This window comes from Mustela erminea, chromosome 4 (genome assembly GCF_009829155.1).
Source record: "Mustela erminea isolate mMusErm1 chromosome 4, mMusErm1.Pri, whole genome shotgun sequence".
In the NCBI taxonomy this organism is placed as follows: Eukaryota; Metazoa; Chordata; class Mammalia; order Carnivora; family Mustelidae; genus Mustela; species Mustela erminea.
This window is the reverse complement of record NC_045617.1, coordinates 98100316-98124424: the sequence shown is the minus strand read 5'-3', so window position 1 is coordinate 98124424 and position 24109 is coordinate 98100316. Positions and strand designations below refer to the sequence as shown.

Sequence of the window (24109 nt, the reverse complement as noted above, 5' to 3'; positions counted from 1 at the left end):
TGAGTTCGCACCACCAGCTGCCATGTGTCCACAGAAAGTGTCCTGGATCCTGAGGTCACAGCACTTTGGTGCACTGTTTGCTGAATGTACTAGGATGGTGCTGTTTGTTGTCCTCACTAGGAACTGGAAGGAGGTGTTGGGGGTGGGGATGGGGGAGTTCAGCTTCTTGTCTGGAGCCCTTTGCCATATCTGCAGTGGCATTGTTGCTCAGTCCCCAAACTACAAAGCAGCAAAAACAAAACAAAACAAAACAAAAAAAGCCAAAAAAAAAAAAAACCAAAAAACAAAACAAAAAAAGACCGGGGGAAACCCCATTGGACAGCTTAAGACTAAAAAGAGCTGTGATTACATTCAGCGCTCACATTTCTTCCCTACAATTATCAACCACGAGAAGGTCATTTTATTGCACACTCCCTCCAGGGGATCTTTTGGATTGAAATAAGCATCTATTTCAGTTGGTTTTGTGGCTTGTAGTCAGCCTCTTTGTGACAGTAATTAAGGTGATTGATTTGGGGGCTTCTGGAAATAATAGAGTGAAGGCAACATCATGTCCTAGTTATCGGATGTTTTAATTAATAATCCAAAGAGGAGAATCAAAGTAAAAGGGAAATAAGATTATTAAATGAAACAAACAATAATGGTTTGTCCCTTGTGCCGACAGTACCTTTCATACCAGATGATTTGTCTAGAAACACGTTGCACGTGCTTCAGGTCCCCCTGACTTCTCTCTGTGTTTCAGGGAATCTGCAGGACTGTTTCTATTCCAAGAGTGAGAAGATATTGGGATCCAGGGATCTGGGGGCCAGAGTCATTGTTCAGTCTTTCGCAGAGGAACCCAGCCGGGTCCAGTTGAAGGGAGTGCAGTTTCGGGCCTTGGGGCAAGCCTTCAGTAAGCATCTGAGCTCACTGACTCTGGTGGGAGCTGTGAGAGGTAAGCAGGTCCAGGCCTATGACTTCCCATTTTTCTCTCTTCTTGTTCAAGGCTACATGCAGGGGCCATGAGAGGTGACAGATGGGGACATAGGAGGTTCAAAGGTGGATGATTTATAACCTAGATCTGTGGTTCTCCAATTTTAGTATGCCTAGCAAAAATTTATTCGGGGGGCTCACTAAAATTTAGGATTATAGACTCTGCCCTGATAAATTCTGGTCTAAGGTAGACCTAGCAATCTGAATTTTTAAAAGGAAGTCTTATGATTCTGGAACAAGTAGTTCTAAGGAGTATACTGTGGGAAACATCAGTATAGGTACAATAGACACAGGGTGAACACAAATCTGTGTTTTGAATCCTGCTTTTGTCATTTACTAGCTTTGTGATCACAGGCAAATAGATATTGAATAGTATAAATAATCAGTGCTCTGAGAGCCCAGGCACAGCAGAAAGCCTCTCCATAGGAAGTGGTTCTAACCCAGGGGAGTCTTCTGCCTGGGAAAGTGGGGGAGAATGGGCTGAGAACCAGGTGCTTTTCCTGGGCACATTGAGCAAGCAGACTGCAGATCTTGGCCTGAGCTAAAGGCACATGAAGGGAGCAGGAAACACCAAATGCAGGTGAGAAAAACTAGGTGAAAAACAAGATCAGAACCAGAGAAGAAGAATATGACCAGATGTAGGTAAAGGTTCTGAAACCAAAGTTGGAGAGACACAAAAGCATACCAGGGTAAAACCCCAATACTGGATGCGGATGAGCAGAGAACAAGAGACGCTCAGTAATGAGGACAGCATCTCCCTTTTTGAATCACCCTCCCCACCCCCAGCTCCTCCAACATCCACACATTCAAGCTTTGCCTTCCTAGAAAGGAGCTGTGCTCTGGGGGTGATGTTTGACAGAGTATCAGGACATACTTGGTGGTCCAGGCAGGTCTAGAGAGATGCTAGATTTCAGCAGCCAATGACAAAGTAATCCTTGAGATCCTTGAAGGCAGAATCCTGGCACCTGCAGCATTTTTTTTTTTTCGTCATCTCAAATCATCTGCACACCAAGGACCACTATTTATTCTAATTTTCCGCCCGCCACCTTATTTATTTTTGACATACAGTTAGTTAGGGAGATGGTTCCTAACATGGCTCCTTCCCTGCACATTAGGATGATCAGTATCTTTGAGCCCTGTTCTCTTGTTCTTCGGTCTTCGGTGCTTACTGTGCTGCAGGAAGTTTGCTGTGGGACCAGCTCCTGTAGCAGTTGGGATAACAGTCACATATGAGTCTTATCAATTAAATGTAATCAAAATCTTCCCTTGCTCAAAAGTCAGTCTGTCTCCACCAACCTGTTTCAAAATAGCTGCACTTTTATTTATTTATTAAATTTCATATTCGTTGAAAAATTTCAGAGCTTTAGAAGTTTGAAAATCATTGAATTAATACCAGTTGTCTTTCCCAGGAGGGGTACGAAACTTCTGGCTTCCTTGCCAAAGAATCTCTCATTGTTTCATGCCCTGAAGGTCTTTGTACCCTGTCTGGTCAATTGCCCCTAGATACTAGAGTTAGAAGGTGTTGGAATCTTTTCTGCTTTTACAGGAAAATTCCTGAATTCCACCCATAATAATTCCAAAAATACATTAGTAATTATTTATCGTTCAGATGCTCAGGACTATACTGAATGAATGATATGTAGAGTTCTGGAGTCAGGAAAACTCTGCAGCAGGCAGTGTTTCCTACAGAGGTGAGTGTGGATGGGTTGACTTAGAGGTGAGTAAGGTGAGGATACCTGGTACTAGAGGAGCTGAGGTCAAGGACAATGCAGAGGCTCAATGTCAGTAGTGACACTATGGTTGAGAATTTTTTGGATAACTCCAATTTAAAAGTCAAATTATTCCATAAACCAAAGTTTTTTTCAGTACTCCAAGCATTTGATACATATATAATATTTCTCACTATCTGGAAATAATATAAAACTCCTTTGTCAGGATTTATCATTTAATTATCCATTATGAATTTTTTTTAAACTTTTTTTTTTTTTAAAGATTTTATTATCTATTTGACAGAGAGAGAGAAATCACAAGTAGGCAGAGAGGCAGACAGAGAGAAAGGGGGAAGCAGGCTCCCTGCTGAGCAGAGAGCCTGATGCGGGGCTGGATCCCATGACCCTGGGATCATGACCCGAGCCGAAGGCAGAGGCTTTAACCCACTGAGCCACCCAGGTGCCCTTCCTTTATGATTTTAATGTAAGTTTCTTATGCCAGAATGAAGATACCCAACTAAGCAGAATTTGCTTAGTTTTTATTTGCCCAATTCCTGAAATATATAGTTGATACTCAGTAAATATTTATTTATTGACTGATCCAGTTGACATAACTTGATGGGGAGGGCATAAAATATGCCCATGGAAACAGGGTAATGATTTTCCTAAATGTTAATTTCTTTTAACATAGTAGAGTATTCACCTTTTACTTTCATAAATCTACCATATTCAAATGTGGGAGTTATGATCCTCAGGTCAACCTCTGGTTTTGCTTACATTTTGAATAAGAATCTCTGGCTATCTCGGGCCAAGAATATAATTGCCTGACAAATTAAATAAATTATGTCACAGCCTGAAGAAATAATGACTGTATCTCCACATGGAAGATGTGATTTTCAAAGATCAGATTTGGTCCTTCAGTAGTACTCCTCATGCTGTGCATCACTTCTCTTTAGCCACTGTCTGCCATATTGGGATAAGGATAGCAAAGAGGGTGGCCAACTGGAAATCCTGACAGCCGTTGGTTCTTTGGTGGTTTGGCCATACGGTCTCTTCCTCAGATGGTTTCCTATCTAGCACCCGACTCTTGGATTCCACCTTGCTTAGCCTTGGTATCTTTGAGGTACATTGGCCTGAGTTGCCCAGCTTCTTGATTCGATTTCTCTTTCCAACTCCTCATTTCCTTAGTTTCATTACTGTGTGTGGGTGTGTGTGGGGGGGAATGTTCTCAGTTATAGAACAACTTGCTTTGGAAATGATCAACAGAATCTGAGGAACCTTCAAGATTCACTTCAAATGTTTGCCGTACTCTTTCCTCTTCAGATTCCTATGTACAGGGTTGCACAGTGTGGAGCTCCTTCAGTAGAGGCCTTAGCATGTCAAGGACCTTGGGCCTGATGGTGGACAGTAATGTATTCTACAATATTTTAGGACATGCACTGCTGGTGGGTAAGTGATGAACTTGTTTAATTTTGGCATTCTTGAGTAGGACAAATAGTTTTTTAAGAAGAATTTTCCCACAATTTGAATTCCCAATCTATAAAAACCTTAGCCTCTGATCATTATAAATAGGCCATAGCTTAAAATTCTGAATTTAAAGTTACCTATCACTAATTAGCTTCCTCAACTATATCACAAAGAAACTGATCTTTTAAAGGTGACATTTCAATTGAGGTTAATAAACATGACATGGGAGTTTTTCAAATTTACTGTCAGCAATTTTCACAATAATTTAAGGTCACATATATAAATCTCTGCATAGACTTATGGAATGTTAAGCCTTGATGTTGGACAAGAAGTTAAAAATCCTGAATTCTGTTCTTAGCTTCTCCTATGGCTTGCTAGAGAAGTTCATGTTTCAGAATCTTCTGCTTGTTCACTTGTATCCGCTTTTTTCTCTGAAAGTTCATTCCTCTTCCAGAACCCAGAATTATCCCTAAAAAATGCAAATTGCATCCTATCACTCTCATCCTTAAAACTCAAAGAATTTCTTATTGCTCTTAGACTACAATCCTAAATCCTTAACCTGGCTTAGAAGTCTTCCTCAGTGATTTTTTTTTTCTCTGTTAACATTTGTGAATTTGTCTTGCTCTTTTTCTATTCCTCTGTACTCTAGTTATGCTGAGCTGTTTTAATTCTTTCAAAAAGCCACCTTTTTTGCCCCCTAAAGGCCTTTGCACAAACTCTTTCCCTCTACTAATACTGCTTGCTGTCCTCCTGAAAAGTTGTCTCCTCCATACTCCCAAGTGAGGTCCCTCTATTTAAGCTCTTTGAGCACCAGTCATTATTTATTGATTTAAAATTACATATCATGTCTCTGATCATCTGATTAATGACTGTTTGTACCACCAGATTTCCTGTGAACATTGTTTCCTTAGCATTTAGCACATTAACTGGTCCTTTGTACGTATATTTATTGAAAGAAGTAAATGAATTAGTGAACAAAAGATCTTCGAATATATTGCAATACAAAAGCAAATCAGAGGTTTTCACTGAAAGTCAGACTATATTTGTTAAATGGTGTTGCATATTTAAATTAATTCTGTGATACCATCAGTGGGAACATGTACGTGTTTCATTTAAGAATGATCAGTTGGGAAAAAAGTTAAAAGGTCCTAATCCTGAGAGGGAGACAGTTTAGTGAGAAAACACAGATCATATAAACTTGGGTTAAAACAAACTCCAGGTCTGAAAGACAAAGAACTAAGGAGAGTTGTGGCAGTCAGGGAAATCTTTCGATTGGACGGGGATTGTAAATTTAACTGCTACAGAGCAGTTAAACTCACAGGTGGAAGATTGACTTTGCTTATTCCTACTTTTGTCAGTGTAAGGGAAAAGTTTGCTGAAACCCAGAGCAGAAATTCAGGAAGGTACCCTAACAATATTAATTTAGCAGAAAACAATTATATGGGATAGACATTAACTAGGCAAAGAGGAAAACCTGCAGGAGGAATTTAGCCTTTAGTGCTTATTATGAATTGGAGGCTCTTGACATCGATTATACTGCAGGTGATGAAATTAGAATATTTGTTTGTTAGTGCATTATAGATAAAGTACTTAATTTCATGCAAAGGTTTGTAAACCCAGTTCATGAAATGACATGGGAAACTCATATACCTAAATACCTAATAAGGAGAAGGGTCTGTGGGGCTGTTCTTTACTGATGCTACGTATATGGCTAATCGGTCTCTGTAGCATGGCCCATTTTATCCTTATTTATTTTCTTATTTATTATTCTTTATTTATTTTCTTCTCTTCTATTCCAGGCCACTGCAGATAGTTGGTGGCCAATTTGAACAGCTAGGGAAGGGGTTGGAGTAGACACAGACATATGCAGCATTTGACTGTGGGGACACTTAAATTCTTCCTAAGAAGTAAAAGAATACATCTGTTTCTTTGTTCTTTATTCTGTTTAAAATGAACTTCTGACTCACTATGACATTCTAGAATGAAAAAGCACATATAATCTGTATCTCTTTGTCTGGTCTAGGAATTAAAAATACACAAAGAAATTTAAAATAAACCATACCCAGAAGAAGAAATAGTGAGGCCGTATCTCTCATTTTCCTGGGTATGAACTGAATGAGGTAACATGACCTTTTGTTCCCAGGTACAGACATGGACATAAAATACATGTCTTGGGAAGCGACTCCTGAAAAAACAATTGGTAAGTATATAACTTGGTTTTAAATCAAGCTATACTCCACTTAAGTTGTTGTGTATTTTATGGACACATCCGATGGCAAAATGTTAACTATCTTAAATTTGTGGAAACTACTAAATGTTTCTTAAATATATTTATTTATATAAACATGATGTAAGCTGTGATGTATGCTAGTAGAAGCAAGACTGTTGAATTATGTAAATATTAATTATGTTTGTGGCTCCCCTGGGTTTGATTTATCTTTTCTTAAATTAGAACAGGGAAATATCATAAGAAACAATGTGATCATCAGTGTTTCTGGCACCGAGGGACTGTCCAGTCCTGAAACGTTGACACCATCTGGTATCTATATCCATAATCCAACCAACATTATAGAGGTAAGACCTGTAGCGCCACTAGGAAGGTCAGAGCTTGAGAGGCCATAAAATTCATTCCAGAAGTTATTTGGAGGAGTGGAAGTATAAGATGACATAAAAATGTTTACTTGGTGGCACACTGGTATTGAAAAACAACTTTATGATTTTATGTTAAACAAGTGCTTTGGTATAAATGTAATTATTCTCTCAGAATTTCTGTGAACACTCTTTGAAGCAATATCTATCTACCCGTGGCAAAACAAAGGAGATATTGATTATTTTCTGGTCCTTTAGATTAACACAAACTATAATATCTTCCTGAGCTGTCTGCTGTGGTTTCTGATTTTTGTCCCAATTTCAATAATAATTGCTTATTAAGTCTTCATTATTTTCCTCTGTAAATGTGGCCATATTGTTGCCCTTTAAGAGTATTCAGAACTAGGGGTCAGGGCCCCTAGGTGGCTTGTTGGTTAAACATCTGCCTTTAGCTCAGGTCATGATCTTAGGGTCCTGGGATTGAGCCCTGCAATGGGCTCTCTGCTCAGTGGGGAGTCTGTTTCTCCCTCTCCCCCTTCCCCTGTTCATGTTTGTGTGTGCTCTCTTTGTCTCTAAAATAAATAAATAAAATCTTAAAAAAAAAAAAAAAGAACTAAGATTCAGCAAAGTCACGAGGTATATGAGATCATGTCAGATTCCAGAACTTTAAAGTACACTCTGATGGCCTTTTTTGTCCAATTATTTAGTACAACTTAATATTACTTTTACTTGGTAAATTTACCTCAAACACTTTAAGAAATTAAATTTTTAGAGTACCGTTTAACCATAGATTATGATTGACATGATTGAAGAGTTACATCAGAGTAGTGAAAGGCCAGTTAGTTTCCTCTTTTAATGAGTCTATCCTATGGATCATCTACCAAAGGGTTAAGGGCCTCAGTCTTCCGGGACACTAGTCTGACATCTCTTGTTTCATGGCAATTATGCCAGATTTCTGAGGAACCGAGAGAATGAATGTCTCTCTCTGATCATCTGTTCTTAATTACCTTCAGCTGAGTCACCCCTAATAAAAGTCATGGTTGTCTCCTCAACCTTCCTCCAGACTCTTAATTATGCTTATTCCAAGCACAGCACTTACACACCATTTTAGGTGCCTAATAGGGGCAGCTAATATGCCAGTTAGGAAAGGAAGCAGAACTGCTTTAGACTGAAAGAAACCAAACTCCACAGCCAGGGCAACAAGAGCAGCATTTAACGTGTAGGTGACGTTGGGGCTTGTTGGGTACTTATGCCCGCAGCCTTGAGGCCTAAAGAACTGTGTTTCTTGCATGCCTCAGACGGCATGACTTGACTACACTGAAATGCCCAGAGGAAAGTAGGTCCTCAGCTTTGTCCAATTCATCTTCCTGCCTGAGGCTGGAATAGATCTAAGTCCTGCATTGAATGCCAGGGGTAATGTCCATCTGACTTTGCTTCACTGGGTAGCACACTGGAGTGTGCCCACAGGTCCTGGCCTCTTGTCTACTGGCATATCGAGTTTACTAGAGGTGCAGAAAACCACAGGGCCATCTAAAAAGCTGATTGTTTACCTGAGCTTTTGCAGACTGACCTGTGAATACTACCAAATTAACAATGAGAAAACTGAATCTAAAGCAAGCTGTTTGTTTCCCATTAGATGTTTCCTATTTCTATTTCATTTATTTTTTCCTCTTATATTCGTTTTACAAAAGTGAAAGAAAATACAACATATATGTTTTGAGAATGAGGCTTTAGTTTAAGCTGGTAGTGTAGATTCATTAAGCATACTCATTAGGTGTTCTTAACATTTTCTTTGATGACCTTCAAGGTCTGTGGTTTTCTTTTCATTAGTTTATTAGTCTTTTAGATCCTAGCATAGTATCTGAAACATAGCAGTTGCTCAGTAAAAATTAATTGAGTATAATGAATGAGTGAGTGAATGAAAGTATAATTCCATAATCAAAGAATGGAGGGAGAAAAGAGAAAAGTAAAGAATAGATTCCAAGATCCCACAATCATTTTGATGACTGAAAAATAAAACATTTATATGAAGCAGCGTTTAAATCCCATGGGACTTCTCTATTAAATATTGCACAACACATGCCAGTTTTTTAGCTGCATGTCACTGCTGTTCTACTGTGCTATCTCTTTTATATCCTGTTGTTTAGAATGTATCACTGCTAAGGTTGTAGGTGCTAACTGTTGTATGTGAAAAACCTAAAAATTATCAACTTCTCTTGATCCTAGGCATTTCAGTTACTGAGTAAACACTAAGTTAAAGTTTATTAAGCGTGTCCTATGTGGGAGATACACAGAATACTTTGAAAAATCTATTTTAGAAATATGCCTTAGTTCCAAAAGGATGATAAGGAAGCTATGATAACAAAGATGGGTGTGTGTGTGCGTGTAATTGATTTGTGGAACAGGAAGGGATTTAGAAAAATTTGCCATCTCCCAGGGTATTTTTGGTATTCAGGAGAGAGACATTCCTGTACTCTATGCAACTGTTTCATGGACTGTGGCTTCCATGTCCTACTCTACCTGAAAGAGAGTCAGACTACCCTGAAAGAGAAGGTAGTCAAGTCTTGGGTATGCTCAGTTTTTGTATCCTTTTCTTCTGCCTTGCTTTGATGTTTTCTTGCAGTCTGGCAAAATATTATTATTTTTTTAAGATTTTATTTATTTATTTGACAGAGAGAGATCACAAGTAGGCAGAGAGGCAGGCAGAGAGAGAGAGAGAGAGAAGGAAACAGGCTCTCTGCTGAGCAGAGAGCCTGATGTGGGACTCAATCCCAGGACCCTGAGATCATGACCTGAGCCAAAGGCAGAGGCTTAACCCACTGAGCCACCCAGGTGCCCCTGGCAAAATATTTTTTAAAGTCACTGTATTTGTATAATTTATTGGGATTTTTCGTTTCCTTAAGTTTTAAATTTTGACATAATTTTAGGTTTAGAAGTTGCAAAAACATAATCAAGAGTCCCTGTGGGCCTTTCCCTTAGCATCCTCCAGTGATACCATCCCCATAACCATCACCATGTAACAGCTGTCACTGTAGCAATATCGAAACCAGGACGTTGTCATTGGGACAAAACTGTTAACTGAACTAAAGCCCTCATTTGGACTTAAAGAAGGTAACACAATCTTAGTGTCTGGGCTACCACTTCTGAAAGCCTTGACTCTCCCACTCTTATCAGGAGTCTGACCTTGATATCTCTGGCTTGGCAGGCAGGCAGAGAAGAAACAGTCGATTCTACGGGGATTTATGGTGACATGTTATTCCCAGTTGCCTTGATCCAGAGACTAGGACACAATGCTCTGTCATAGTGTACAGAAATCACCTTGGCTCCTCGTCAGCCACTTGGACAGCATCCTCATCTTCAACCCTGCACAGGAGGAGGGGATTTCAAGTGTGATATTCCTTTGTAGTTTTCTTAAGCATAAGTGGTCTGTCTCCTGGCCCAGGCTGCAGCTGAGCCAAGCCCAGGACAGTTTCTGTGAGAAGTGAAACCTGAGCTTTGTGTCTTCTCGCTAGGGATAGGATACTCAAGCATGCTCTTCCTGTTTGAGTGTCTGAGGAACTTGCGGTTTGCCTCCGAATACTCCCTAGGTAGGCCTTTGCCATGCTTTTCAAAAAACAGATTGGTGGTGGCTCTTCTGTGCCTCACCTGTGGCATTGACAGCATCCCTTTCCAGGCAGTCTTCCCTCAGCTCTCCAGAGTCTGAGACTATGACTCCATTGATGAAGATCTCTTGCTATCTAGAGGCTCCGTGGCTCCATGTTTTCAGTAGACATACCCTCTGTCAACCTCAGGCTGGAGAGTCTTTGCTCTCAAACAGCAAGGGCCTGTTCACTTCCAAAACTCTAGAGTATCCCATGTGTATGTAGGCACTGGAAATTTTCCATGACCAGACTCCTGTTTAGGATAGTCTGTGGAAAAACCCTGGAGACAAGCCCTTTGGAAACATCCATTTAATTTGAGGGGAATTTGTTCTGGTTTGTGAATCAATTTTGTAAGGAATTCTGTGTTTAAAGGCCAATTTCAGTTCTCTAGCTCACCCCACTCAATAGCTAATGTATATTTAAGAGCTGCCTGAAGGGTTAACTCACTTTTTTTTTCTAGTGATTATAGATGCACACCTCAAGGAGCTGGCTTACTTGGGCAGTTAATTTCTCTCTGGAATTTCTCTTGCTTGAATGTCCATAATACATTGACTTCCGCAAAGAATTGATTTCCACACAAAATTCCCTGCTTGCCTTAAACCCTTCCCCACAAGCCGCCGGCTGCCTGCATAAATATGTGGTTTTTCCTCATGAATCATTTGTAGCATACCCAATTGGAATGGAGAGTAAAAAGGGCCAGGAAGTAATGTGATCTGACTGTTCAAGTGCTTCTTTTATAAGAAAAGTGAGCCTTACCAGCTAACAGAAGACCAAAGTTATAATATCCTGCCCAACTATAAATGTACTTGGAAAGCATTTATATTTATATATGTTCACCCAGATGTTCCATAAATGCTAATGACACCAGGGCAAGTGATTCCACAAATCTATTCATTTGCTCAAAATATGTACTCCCTGAGCACCTGTCTGGCCAAGGTGATGAATACGGGGATAGTCCGTAGAATATATTCTTGAAATATGTGAATCTTTTCCCTCCCAGTAGAGTCTTGGTAATGAATGAGCATTTCATTGGTAATGATATCGAGTTGTATGTCCCAGTGAGATATATGTTTCTCATTGTTTATATACTTGCAGAAAAGGTGGGTGTTTCAGAAACCCCTCTTTCCCTAAGTCTCAGTGCTTTTCCCATGGCTCAAGTATGCTAGAGACATAGCTACTCCACGAAGGGTAAGTGGAAGGTGGAAATTCACAGGGACTTCCCTAAGGAAGGTTCCAGTTGTGTAATCATAACAATCAATAGCCATGTTACTTCCTTGTGTTTCTGTGAGGACTGAAGTGTGTATTGGGCACTTGTATTTGCCAACCCAGGGACAGTGATCCTTCCTAAAACTTAGAACCATGAGCATATTTCCTGTTTCTTAGCATGTAGAAAGAATTGAGATAACTGATTTGATGCTAGTAAGTATTCTTTTGGGAAATGCCTGATGGCAGATTTAAATTTTTTAAAAGATATAAATACCTTCCCGGTAAAGACTGTCAAAGTATTCTTATAGTAATTAACCATGTTTTTATATTAGGTGGTCTTTCCATAAAATCTGGAGATGGGCTACTAGAAAGCAGGAATTGTTTCAACAATGCATAGCACCAGTCTAGACCAGGGATTCTCAGTCATGGTAGTATTAGTATTTTAGGTGCTAATTCTTTGCTGTGAGAACCAGCATTCCTCTTCTCTACCCACTTAAGGTCAGTAGCATCCCTCCCCCTCAGTTGTGACAACTGGGAACATCTCTAAAGCTTTCCAAATGCTCCCTGGGAAACAAAATCATCTCTGACTGACAGCTCCAGCTCTAGACTATGCCACCTCAAGATGACTGGAGTCTTAGAGATGGCCCAGGTTCCCTGAAGTCATGTTAGAATATTGAATAGTAATTCAATTTCATATTACATGATGTCCCAAAGTCACTTGTGCCAAGTTCCGTGCGGTAGGTGAGATATGTACTTAGAATTTTAAATGGCCTCAGAAAATTGGAGAAATACTTGGAATCCAAAATAATGAAGTACAGGAGTAAAGGGGCTGCTGGTCCACAAAGAAAGAACATGTTCTGGAATGGAGTAAAAAATGAGGAATGGCAGGCTAATTACAAATACCCAGGATGAGAGAGCTTTCTGGCATACAGAGAATAAAAAGCTAAAAGTTAAGGAAATAGTACCTTGATTTTGTCAGCCTATGTTGGCTTCCCGATGAAGTGCTTGTTGCTGCCTGCCGGCCAGGCTTCCACTAGCCGTGAACTCTGGTCCTCACTGATGCTTCCGCAGAACCAGGAGACCTCCAGGGACCAGGGCATTGGAGCATTGGTTAGTATTCTCACATGAGGCAGAAGTTGAATGTTGCTGGTTTTAAAACAACCTGTTTCAGTTTTTCATCAATATTGACTTTACTTGGTTCTGTGTGTGAGCGTGTGTGTGTGCGTGTATGTAAGTTCTTAGTGGAACATGTGGAACACCCAGAGAGGACAAGACTTTCTCTCTCTTTTTTAAGATATTATTTATTTATTTGACAGAGAGAAAGAGATTAGGGAGAGCGCACAAGCAGGGGGAGTGGCAGCCAGAGGGAGAGGGAGAAATAGTTTCCACTGAGCAGGGAGCCTGATGCAGGGCTCAATCCCAGGACTCCGGGACTATGACCTGAGCCGAAGGCAGACATTTAACCAACTGAGCCACCTAGGCATCCCTGGACAAGTCTCTTTAAAGTTCCCTTCTGTGAGGAGAACTGCTATCTAATGGCGGCTTGTGGTCCTCTCAGGTTCAGAGAGCTACCTTTAATAGCACCTAAAATCTTCTCATTTAGGAATTAAGTATAAGAAAGTATAAGTCTAGAATGACTGGGGCTGTGTGGGATGAAATGATTTTGCTCAACCTAAGGATAAACAGAGAAGAGCTATAAGTAAGAGTGTGTTTGGAGTCTCTACCATCAGTCCTCCCTCACTCAGAATGGAATAAAACTCCTTGAGCCATGTGAGAGAATATGAGAGAGCTCTGCCCTGACTAGCCAGAACTTTCTCCATGAGTTCTAACCCTTTTTTTGTGTTCTGTTCTAACATCCATATTCCTCACTCTCTGTATCAGCATTCAATAGACATTGCGGCAGTCTCAATCTTTTCTTCTGTTGTTGAAAAAGCCCATCAGTAGCCAGTCCTCATTAACTTTATGTCTACACCTTGATAATGCTCAATCCCTTCATGCTGGAGTCTCAGAACCCTAATCCTCCTTAAACATACTCTTCAAAAATGTCATGTCTTTCCCTGCTGACTAGTGGGGATTGGCTCAATCCCACACCCATGTTTTACTCTGGGCCCTCTGAACTGCCATTTTTCCCTTTGGTGGGAATGGAAGGGATTTTATACTGTCTGGAATTTGGGTGAACAGAACAACTCTTTAGTTAAATCTGACCTGAAAAATGCTCTCCAATTTTGAGGAAACCTATATTCAGGTAGCAACATCCAAACACTACGCCAGTCTTGTCTGCCAAGTTACCTGGTGTCCGAAGGGTTTACTTACTTTGTTCTGGTGACTACAAATGCACACTTCAAAGAGCCAGTTTACTTGGGCAGTTAATTGCTCTCTGGGATTTCTCTTGCTTGAATGTTCATACTACATTTACTTCTGCAAAGAATGCTGCTCCATGTATTTTATCCACTCTTGGGAAGGCCATGACAAACTCCTGCCCTTGACTTGGTGACATGACCTTGCAACTCACCCTACTGTTTACATTTCTTCACTTGTCCCCTCTTGTTTAGCATCCTGGTTCTGGGTCTTGACTTCATTTCTCTACTTTAGCCTACAATCTCTGACACTTCCAGGTTTGGACAGGAATGGAGTTGACTCTGAGTTGTGGGCTCTGTGACTTTGAGGAAGTTACTCAACATCTCCAAGATTCAGTTTCTTTGTGAAATTGTGATAATAATATATAACTCAGGATTGCTGTGAAAGTAAATGACAATAAAATCTGGTACCTGGACAATAGCAACTTCTCTAAAAATCTTTACTCTGAATATTATTATCACGCTTGGTTCTAAGTTAAGAATGAGATAAATATTTATAAGGGAAAGAAAAATTTGACATAAATATAACTTGCACTGAGTTGGACTACCTTTTTGCTGGGGTCCTGGGAACAGATAGCTCCTGGGGCCCTGATTGTCTAGGTCTCTATTCTCCTTCAGTTTTCTGTAGTGGCCTCCAAGTGCAATAGGCTCCCAAGGCAGCTCTTGGCAAAATCACCAGGAAGTGAATTCTTCCCAGTGTTTCTCTCTTCTTTGAACATCTCCCGGACCCTCTGATGACTAGACAGTACAGTGTTAGTATCTCAGTCACCTCCAGAGCAGTAGTTCTCAAAATGAGGTCAAAAGATTACCTACATTGGACCCACCTGTGGTGCTCAAGAGTGCAGAGTACTGTCCTCCAACCCTTCACCATCAACTTCAGCACCTGTGAAGTCAGAATAACTAGTGGTGGGGACCTAGAAATCTGTATTTTATATACTTCAGGTTAGGGTTTCCAGACAACATACAACATATGTGACTAAGTTTAAATTTCAGAAATATTAATAAATTTTTAGTGTAAGTATATCCTATACAATATTTGAGATATACTTATATTAGAAAAAAAAGTTGTTTTTTTCAAATCTGAAATTTAAATCTGACTTGGCATCTGTGTTTTTTGTTTGCTAAATCTTATAGCTCTCTCCCGCATGCACACTAAAATTTAAGAAACTGTTCTAGCAAGACACTCACAACACAGTCCCATCAAGCCCTGTTTAGAGGCAACTATGGCACTGAAGTATTGTTTTAAAGAAAGACAATGTTTTGTTGGGTTGTACAGCATCACAGTGCCTTTTGCTTTTAATTCTCTCTTCTGTGACTTGATTCTAATGTTTGGGATGAGCTATCCCAGTCCCATAGCATGAGCTCCCAGGAGGTGAGTTGCTTGTAGGAATAAGGCAGTTTTCTTATTGTCACACCCCCCCAGGTGATCAGGGAAGAGCTACGCAGTAGCCTCTGGATTTCCGTTTGTCCCTGGAGCACAAAGCTTGGCCTGAGGCTGACTGAGTGTCCTGTTTCTTGAATTCTATTCTCTAGGTAGACATGGGCATCTTGGCCTCAGACCAGCCTCTGAGGCTGAGAGAGAGATGCACATAATTGCCTAGGAAATAGTCCAGCAGTTTGGTCTCTTGGCCCTTCAATCCTCCTCCTGGAACATGGAAGAACCAACATACTATTTACCTTACTGCCTGGAGTTAGAGGTTGCAAATTCAAATACCCATGGGTACTTGCCTGGTATCATAAATAAGTGACACAGGAAGGGTGGGGACTATGCCAGAATAACCATAATCCAAGAAGGCAGACACTTCATAACCCCAGCTGGTCCATGGCTACCTCCACAGGAATTTGCACTTTGTATTGTTAAAAAACTGAGAGTCTAAATTTTTATATCAAGTGTCCCAATTGTAAAATACTAGAAACAAAGTCACAATTTTTATAAACATTGGGTAGGCCAAGCAGAATACCTCTATATACAATAAAAGACTCTTTAGGGAATTAATTTTCTACTCTTTCTTAAAATATATCACACAGTGATGAGTCTATGTCAATATCTTATTGAGTTTATAAAGAGAATCCATTGTGTTCAGTTTGATCAGAATTAAAGCCCCAATCTCATGTGGTCCAATGGAGAATTTAGATTTTATATCAGCATATAAAAGACATCGAATTATTTAGGTAGGAAATCCTATAAAGAAATAATAAGGTGATTAAAATGATCTAATCAGGAGAAGAGGACATTGAGGAGATTCAAGCTGGTATTTGATCTCAGACACTGTGTCTCAGTGCATAACTGAGTGTCTCAGAACAAAGGCATAACTAGTATAATCAGTAGTCTTCAACCCATAGTCAAATCATTGATTTGTTTGAAGGATTGGAGAGGACACTTTGTATAGACTTGGCTTTAACGTAAGCCTTTGGCTCTAGTACTATTGCAAACCCCAAAGAGTTGCACTGAGGAAGAAAAATGAGAGTCTATCTGATGCACCTAAAGGACCACCTAGAATATAGTAGGAACTCAGTAATTGATAGCTATCAATAATTATAATAGTAATAGTATAGTGATACTGCTCTGATGGACAGTGAGAGGAGAGTGGAATAAGGATTCAAAATGATTGCGGTGCCATCTTGAAACAGCTAAGTCTAGAATTAGCACATGTGCCATGAATTTATCATTAAGATTATGAAGTTTTACCAAGATGCTCTCAGCAGCTCCACGGTATGAGCAAAGAAGATACCCAGAGTCCTGTGAAGGTAAAACACCAAACACCAAACAGAAGGGCACATACTGATGAAGAAGGAAGCCTTTCACTGTGGAATCCTACAAGACTACTTTAACATGAGATACCACTTACTAAGGTAGACAAATTACAGCCCAGTTGAGTTGCACTGAGGAAGAAAAATGAGAGTCTATCTGATTCCTGGGGTCGGGGGGAAGGATTGGGGTGTGTGAAGAGTGCATGAGCCATGAAAGTATCAATATACTTGGACAGGAAGTAAATTAAGAGAAGCAGAATGACCACATAGAAAAGTCTTTCTTTCTGGCAACCTTATTTTATCTGGAATAACTATTCTTTAACTATCCTTTCCATAGGGAAACAGGGTGTATGTTGCTGGTTTAGGATACTTTTTTCATCTGGTGACCAGCCAAACATCACAAGCTCCACTTCTCTCCTTTACCCAGAATATTGCACATTCTTGTACAAGGTAAACTTGGGTAAATTCATCTACATTTTGGGTGTGAGATTTAACTTTTTTTTTTTTTTTTTTTAAACAACACTCTCAGAGAGGTGGTAATCTGGGGCATCCATGTACGATTTGATGATGCACCTGTATAAGCATTTTGGATTATAAAAGTTTGGTGGTGAAGGGAAGGAAAGGGATAGGGAAGTCACTGGAGAAGGCAGCGGGACAGAGTGTGTCTTTCATATATGGAGACATAGAATTCAATAGAGAGAGCAATTAAATTTCCAAGGGATTGGAAGAAACCAGGAGGTGAGAATGCCTGGGCTCAGGATCTGAGTAGGGTGAGGAGCCTTTGGGGAAAGGCTCTTGGCTGGGGACAGGTACTCTGGTAAGAGGGGAGGGGACTTGTTCAAGGTTTTGGTACATGGAGTTCAGGTCATCTGCTAAGAGCAAGAGCTGGGAAGCGTGGTGGGAACATGGGCAAAATGTGGACTTCAGAGTCATTCAGGCCCTGAATCAAATCTTGCTCGACTAGAAAATTTTTGTTTGCTTGTTTCTTGTTTTTTTAAGAGTCAGATCCCTCATTTGTGTAATTTCAGATCTACATTGGAAGTTTGATGTGATAATTAGAGATGACTCCTGTGATGCACCTAAAGGACCACCTAGAATATAGTAGGAACTCAGCAATTGATAGCTATCAATAATTATGATAATAATAATATAGTGATATTGTTCTGATGGACAGTGAGAGGAGAGTGGAATAAGGATTCAAAATGATTGCGGTGCCATCTTGAAACAGCTAAGTCTAGAATTAACACATGTGCCATGAATTTATCATTAAGATTATGAAGTTTTACCAAGATGTTCTCAGCAGCTCTGCGGTATGAGCAAAGAAGATACCCAGAGTCCTGTGAAGGTAGTGCATTTCAAGGAGAAGAACAAAAGTTGGAGGGAGTAACGGTGCTTGTGTCCACTTTCCTAGTGTGTTCTAATGGGCTAGGCACAGGTGTCCAGTCTGCTAGGAAGGGGTGAAGCTAGAGAAAGGCTGGGAGAAGAGACTGAGATTTTGGCAATCTGCATCTGCTGAGGCGGGAGCAGGTCATGGAGGGTCACAGAGAGGGAAGGCTGAGGGGTGGGCAATGCTGGACAGGGAGAAGGCTCCTAGGCCTCATCTCCACTCTCCTTATTCATTACCTTCATTTTATATTTCCCAGTGAGAAAAAGTGGGACATTTGGAACACAGAAAGTGGCTGATTTTCACTCTTTGTTTTGCTTTCAAGGTCTGGTCTCTTTATTTACCCTCAGTTTCGGCCACCTTGGGATAATGGCAGGGGCCCCACCCTGTTCCAGAACTTCACAGTTTGGGGAAGTGCAGGTGGTGCCCAGGTAAGCTGTGTTAGTTTTTCATTAAATTGTCATTTGTTCTCTGAGGGTAGTTTATTATGTGTCTCTATTTAAAGCGGGATGGTTTGGGAGCCATAACAATATTATCACAGTATTAAGGAGCGAACAACATCATAGGTGTGTGGGAAAATTGTTGAATGAATTCCTACTCTGGAAGCCAGGGTCAGTTTGGTTCTACTCTGGTGACTTTTCAGCAGCTCTAATGGAAACAACAGAATCATAGAAATTATAAGCAGGAGGAATCATAGAGGTCCTCCGTTCCTCACCTCCCATGCCTATTTAGAGATAAGAAATGAAGGCTCAGAAACTAAAGGGATTTGCCAAAGTCACATAGTTAGTTAATAGCACAGCCTGGTGCAGAACCCAGACACCAAATGCTGTGCATTTGATATCTTAATATCCTGAATAATGCATGCTTCAATCCTAAGAAAATAATGATGTTCCTCATTGAAAGAAAAATTCCAGCTCAAGATGCCATTCTTATCTTTATCAATGAACCACATTTTCTTCAAAAAGGAAAAAGTTTACATTCACTCATTCACTTTTCATTAACATAGTGATTTCTTGTAAGGAAGCTTTGGGTGCTCACAGTTAACAACAACATACAAAATTTTCCACGGTCACTCTTTGGTGCTACACAGAGAAAATTACACACACTTGGTCCCTGCCACTTAGCAATCTGGAGCCTAAGATATGTAGATGAAGAAATAGGTTTACAGGGCATTCAGGAAGCAGAATAAAAACATATAATTAAGTTACATTAAGAACGTTAGACATGTATTTCATATATCCAACAAGAGGAAGATGATTGTGGATGGGAAAAGCCCAAAAATATATAATTAGGAACAGGAAGAATCCCAATTTTATTTAGTGTTTTGTTCTTACTTAACTTTATAAAGTACTTTGTTGCCCATAAACATTATGAATAAAGGAGTTACAAATCCAGCAGAATCATTGGTTGAGTCCTGTCTTAAGCAGAGAAGAAATTCATGCCTTTCAGAGACTTACACTCTGTTTTCATGCTCTTGAATAACCTTTTTCTAAAAGAAATAACCTAATAATATGGACATATTAAAAGGTGGTCATGAGTCAGCTTTCTCAAGTTCTGTAGTCAGAAGTGCTAAACCCATGAAAGAAAACACAGATCCTTAAAGATGAAACTCTTGTATACTCAAGTTTAATTAGTCAAAAAGTTCAAATAATGAGAATGCTTTTGGAATTTTGCTTTGATGAAAAGAGTAAAGGAAAGTAATTAACATAATAGCAGGGAATTTAAAAAGTAACTCCCTCCAAAATAATCCTGAAAAAGAATAAAGATTTATACTTCCTTATTTTAAAAATTACTACAAGGCAATAGTAATCAAGACAGTGTGGTATGGGCACAAGGATAGAAATATAGATCAATGGGATAGAACTGAGAGTCCAGAAATAAACCCACACAACTGATTTTTCACAGGGATGCCAAAACCAATCAGTGGGGGAAGTATTAGCCTTCTGAACATATGGTGCTGGAATAATTGGATAGCCACATTCAAAAGAATGAAGTTGGATCCCTACCTCACACTACTTATAAAAATTGACTCAATAATGGATCAAAAGCCTAAACATTAGAAAAAAAAAAAACCCTATAAAACTCTTAGAAGAAAACAAAGGGGTAAATATTCATGACTTTGGATTTAGGTAAAGATTGTTAGGTATGACCAAAAGTATAAGCAACAGAAGAAAAATGGATAGATTAGACTTTGTCAAAATTGAAAATTTCAATGTTTCAAAGGTCCTCATCAGGAAAGTAAAAATACAACCTATCCAATGGGATGTAATATTTGCAAATGGTATATCTGATAAGGGAATTGTATCTAGAATATAGGAGAACTCTTACAACTCAACAATAAAAAGACAACCCAATTTAAAAAACGAGCCACATATTTGAATAGACGCTTTTCCAACGAAGATACACAAATGGCGACAAGCATGTAAAAAGATGTTCAACATAATTAGCTATTGGAGAAATACAAATCAAAAACACAGTGAGCTACTACTTCACACCCACTAGTTTGGCTAGAATCAAAATGATAACAAATGTTGATGAAGATATAGAGAAACTGAAACCCTCACACATTGTTGATGGAAATTTAAAATGGTCTAGGTCCTTCAGAGAACAGTCTGGCATTTCCTCACATGGTTACACACAAAGATACTATGTGATGTATCAACTCTACTCCTAGGTATATACCCAAGAGAAATAAAACATAGATTCACAGAGAAGCTTATACTCAAATGTCTAAGCAGCGTTAGTCATAATAGCCAAAAGGTAGAAACAACCCAGATAGTCACCATTGGATAAGTGGATAAATACAGTGTGGTAAATCAAAACAAAGGACTATTACTTAGACATAAAAGGAAATGAAGTCCAATACATGCTACACCATGAATGAACCCTGGAAACATTAAGTTCAGTGAAAGGAGCCAAGTCCTATCCTTGTGATGTTGGGCAAATCCCATGATTTTTCTTATTTCATTTGTAAAATGGAAAGATAAGTTATAACTTATCCGAAAGGATAAGTTTGTTTCAAGAGTTAATTATATGCCCACATGCAAAGTGTCCAGAAGAGTGCCTGGATGTTTGTGGAGTATGTAGTGATAGATCAGTGTCGACAATAACGGCTCTGCAAATTTTAACATTGAGAAATGCCTTCTGTATCCATCAAAAATGTGTTGTGTTTAAATTTCATTAACTTTCATTATTAGATATATCTGGCTTTACTCTAGTCATTAGGCATAAGCATCGTGTTTATAGATACTTGACCAGAAGAATCCACTGGGTAAAATTGTGTCTAAATATAAATTTATATTTATTTGATGATATTGATAGCTTGGTAGTTAACATTTTGGGATATTTTCTTATTTAATCATCTTAATAAACTTGAGGGAGCTGCGTCACTATTACACTATTTTTTGAAGGAAAGGAAACTTTTTGGGTAAGGGTTAAAATACTTGATAAAGTCAAATAGTTCAGAATTCCTGGATTCCGACTCAGGTATCTGGCCTTTGTGTGTGCATGGTAATAACAGTTGAGAAGAACACCCTCTCCTCACCATGTTTCCTAGACGCAAAGAGATTCTTTTAGAAAAGGGAGAGTGAGAGATGAGAGTACATTATGAAGGTATTCACACCACAAATAGGTGATTTTTGCTGTTGTATCTTGGTTTTCTTTTAAAATCAACAGGTTTTCTAAATAATGTTGGGTGTTCATTGTTTTAAAATATGAGTGTATTTGCCAGAATTTGGGCTGATGCCTGTAATTAGGTCACAACTGTTGTTAACAGTTCAGATCATAACCTTATTTGTTTAAATAAACCTTTGTGTCTTCAGAGATCTATCATCTATCAAAAGCTGTTGGTGTATACATAATGGGATATGCTAGCTGTTCAATTCTTGAAAATTCAAACACAAAGACTGATTGATGGGCAGAAGCATGATACTATGATAAATCAATGCTACCAAAAATCAATCAATCAATCAATCAGTCAAGGTTACGTAAGCCTTAATTAATAGGAAACATCTACTTGAAGATACGATTGTGAATATGACCCTATTTAATAAATAAAGGAATGACTGTGTTAGGTTAATTGCTAGTCTAGACCTACATCCTGATGTTGGTTGAACTGAAGTCTAGGAAAAGAAATGTCTTGCTTAAGATCATGTAGTTAGTTCCTATCAGTGCTAGCTCAAAACCAAGAGCTCTGTCCCCCAAACTAAAGGGACTCATTCAACTCTAACAAGCTAATTTTGCTAATACTCAACCCCTGTTTGGGCCCATTAACCCACATTGTCATGAATATAGATGTACATAACATATTTTGTGTCTGTAGTCATGCTGAATTACTTATTTCATATTGCAATTTTCTGATAATATTAGTTAAGGTATACTCTACTGAGGAAAAGATTAAGTACTAGAGTTCCTGGATGCTCTGTTTTTCTCCATTAATTTTGTGTGATTTGACAACTGCAAGCTTATTTTAGATATGTGAAAAATTTACACTGACATTTTTAATGTAACAGTTATTATGAGGAGAAATGAAAAGTACAGAGGGGATGTTGCCAAAGGGGAATAGTTAACGCTGACCTCATGGCAACTTTGGGATGTCTGTATGGATATTGGTGAACAAAAGCTGCTTAAACATGGAATAGCATGCTTATTTATACTTAATCAATAATTAAAGAAGCTATAGGAATTCTGCAAGAAAAATCAAGCCTCAGATCTTTGCCGTAACATATGCTGTTGTTTTATAGATTTTTAGAAGTAGTAATCTTCACCTGAAAAACTTCCAAGTTTATTCATGCAGAGATTTTGGAATTGACATCTTAGAAAGTGATGCAAATACTTCAATTACTGACAGCTTATTACTTGGCCATTTTGCCCACAAGGTAAGTGCCTTAGTGTAGTTGTTTTAGGCTGTCCATCAAAACAGAATCATATGTGCTAGGTTCCCTGGTGATCCAGGATATGTAATTTTAATAGCATTCTTCAGTGAATCTTGTATTTAGTTGGTCAAATTTGGAAGAGGGTTGTTTTTTTTTTTTTGTAACCATGGTGAAGTTCATGATAAAATTCATATATACACAAGATTTCAATGTTATGGGTCCATATAAATCATAAAAGTCATGAGTAGCCTGAAGAATTCTTACTTGGTTGCTATTTAGCATTATTTTCATACCAATTCAATAACAAACTAAATAATTTTGGGTTAGTTTACTCTAACCTCACAAGGATTATGGAATAGCATAACTCTACATTTTCTCTTTGTATTATGGTTTGCTAAGTTTCAACATCAACATTTTATGGGGTTCTTATTCTATTTAGAGTTCCTCCCTGAAGGAGGTAACATAAATTTACATTGTATAGTATACTAGGGCTTCTTAGATGATTCCCTAATATTTGCCCAAGTGTGGGTTTCTACATGATAAGTGCAAACTATAGATGCTTCTCTGCCACTGTGTGGCCTGAGTAGCAGAATGTAGATGAGGAAAAGAAAATTTCTCAGGTGTGGAACTAGAACTACTGGCTTCCCTTAAAAGAAGTCCGTGACTGCCATTGGTCTTAGTAGCCTTCAGACCTATAATGGATCTCCCAAGTTCTTGTTCTTGAAGGAGTTACATGTATATTCATATCACATTGTCATAACAGAGATGGCAGAGACCTATAGTACTTCTGAAAACCAAGGAAGGAGTTTTCTCTTTAATCTGTTCCTCAGTGTTTTGACCAATTGAAATTTAAATAATCATCACCCTTTGTACTTCCCTTGGAGCTTATTTTTACAGGTATAGATATAAATATTAAGTTTAAAAAATAATTTTCATACTAAGCTTCATTTTTCTATGTTTGGTTCTCAAACTTAGTTAAGTCTTTTTTGAACCATCCTTTTCAGGAGGGAAATACCTGCCAGTTTTTCCTTTTCTCTAAAAGGATTACCACCGTGAGAAATGAATCTTTTCTTAGATTGCAGAATTTTCAAGAAAGAATGGAACCCAGATTTAGATTCTTTGATACTGATAGATCAAAAGCCCTTAAATTCTTTAGGAATAA

General features: G+C 38.9%; 1 protein-coding gene across 6 annotated transcripts in view; it reads left to right on the top strand.

The window, feature by feature from the left end:
• The window catches only part of PKHD1 (PKHD1 ciliary IPT domain containing fibrocystin/polyductin), a 456881-nt gene that overhangs the window by 185389 nt on the left and 247383 nt on the right, over positions 1 to 24109 (top strand). For all 6 annotated transcript variants that reach the window (XR_004285058.1, XM_032340236.1, XM_032340237.1 and 3 more), the window contains 7 exons: positions 740 to 931; positions 4002 to 4127; positions 6289 to 6345; positions 6598 to 6719; positions 17027 to 17139; positions 18399 to 18504; positions 22816 to 22950. Coding sequence is in view for 5 of the 6 variants with exons in the window: in XM_032340236.1 (XP_032196127.1) it covers positions 740 to 931; positions 4002 to 4127; positions 6289 to 6345; positions 6598 to 6719; positions 17027 to 17139; positions 18399 to 18504; positions 22816 to 22950 (851 nt within the window). In the remaining variant the exon portion in view is untranslated. The remainder of the gene's footprint in view (positions 1 to 739; positions 932 to 4001; positions 4128 to 6288; positions 6346 to 6597; positions 6720 to 17026; positions 17140 to 18398; positions 18505 to 22815; positions 22951 to 24109) is intronic.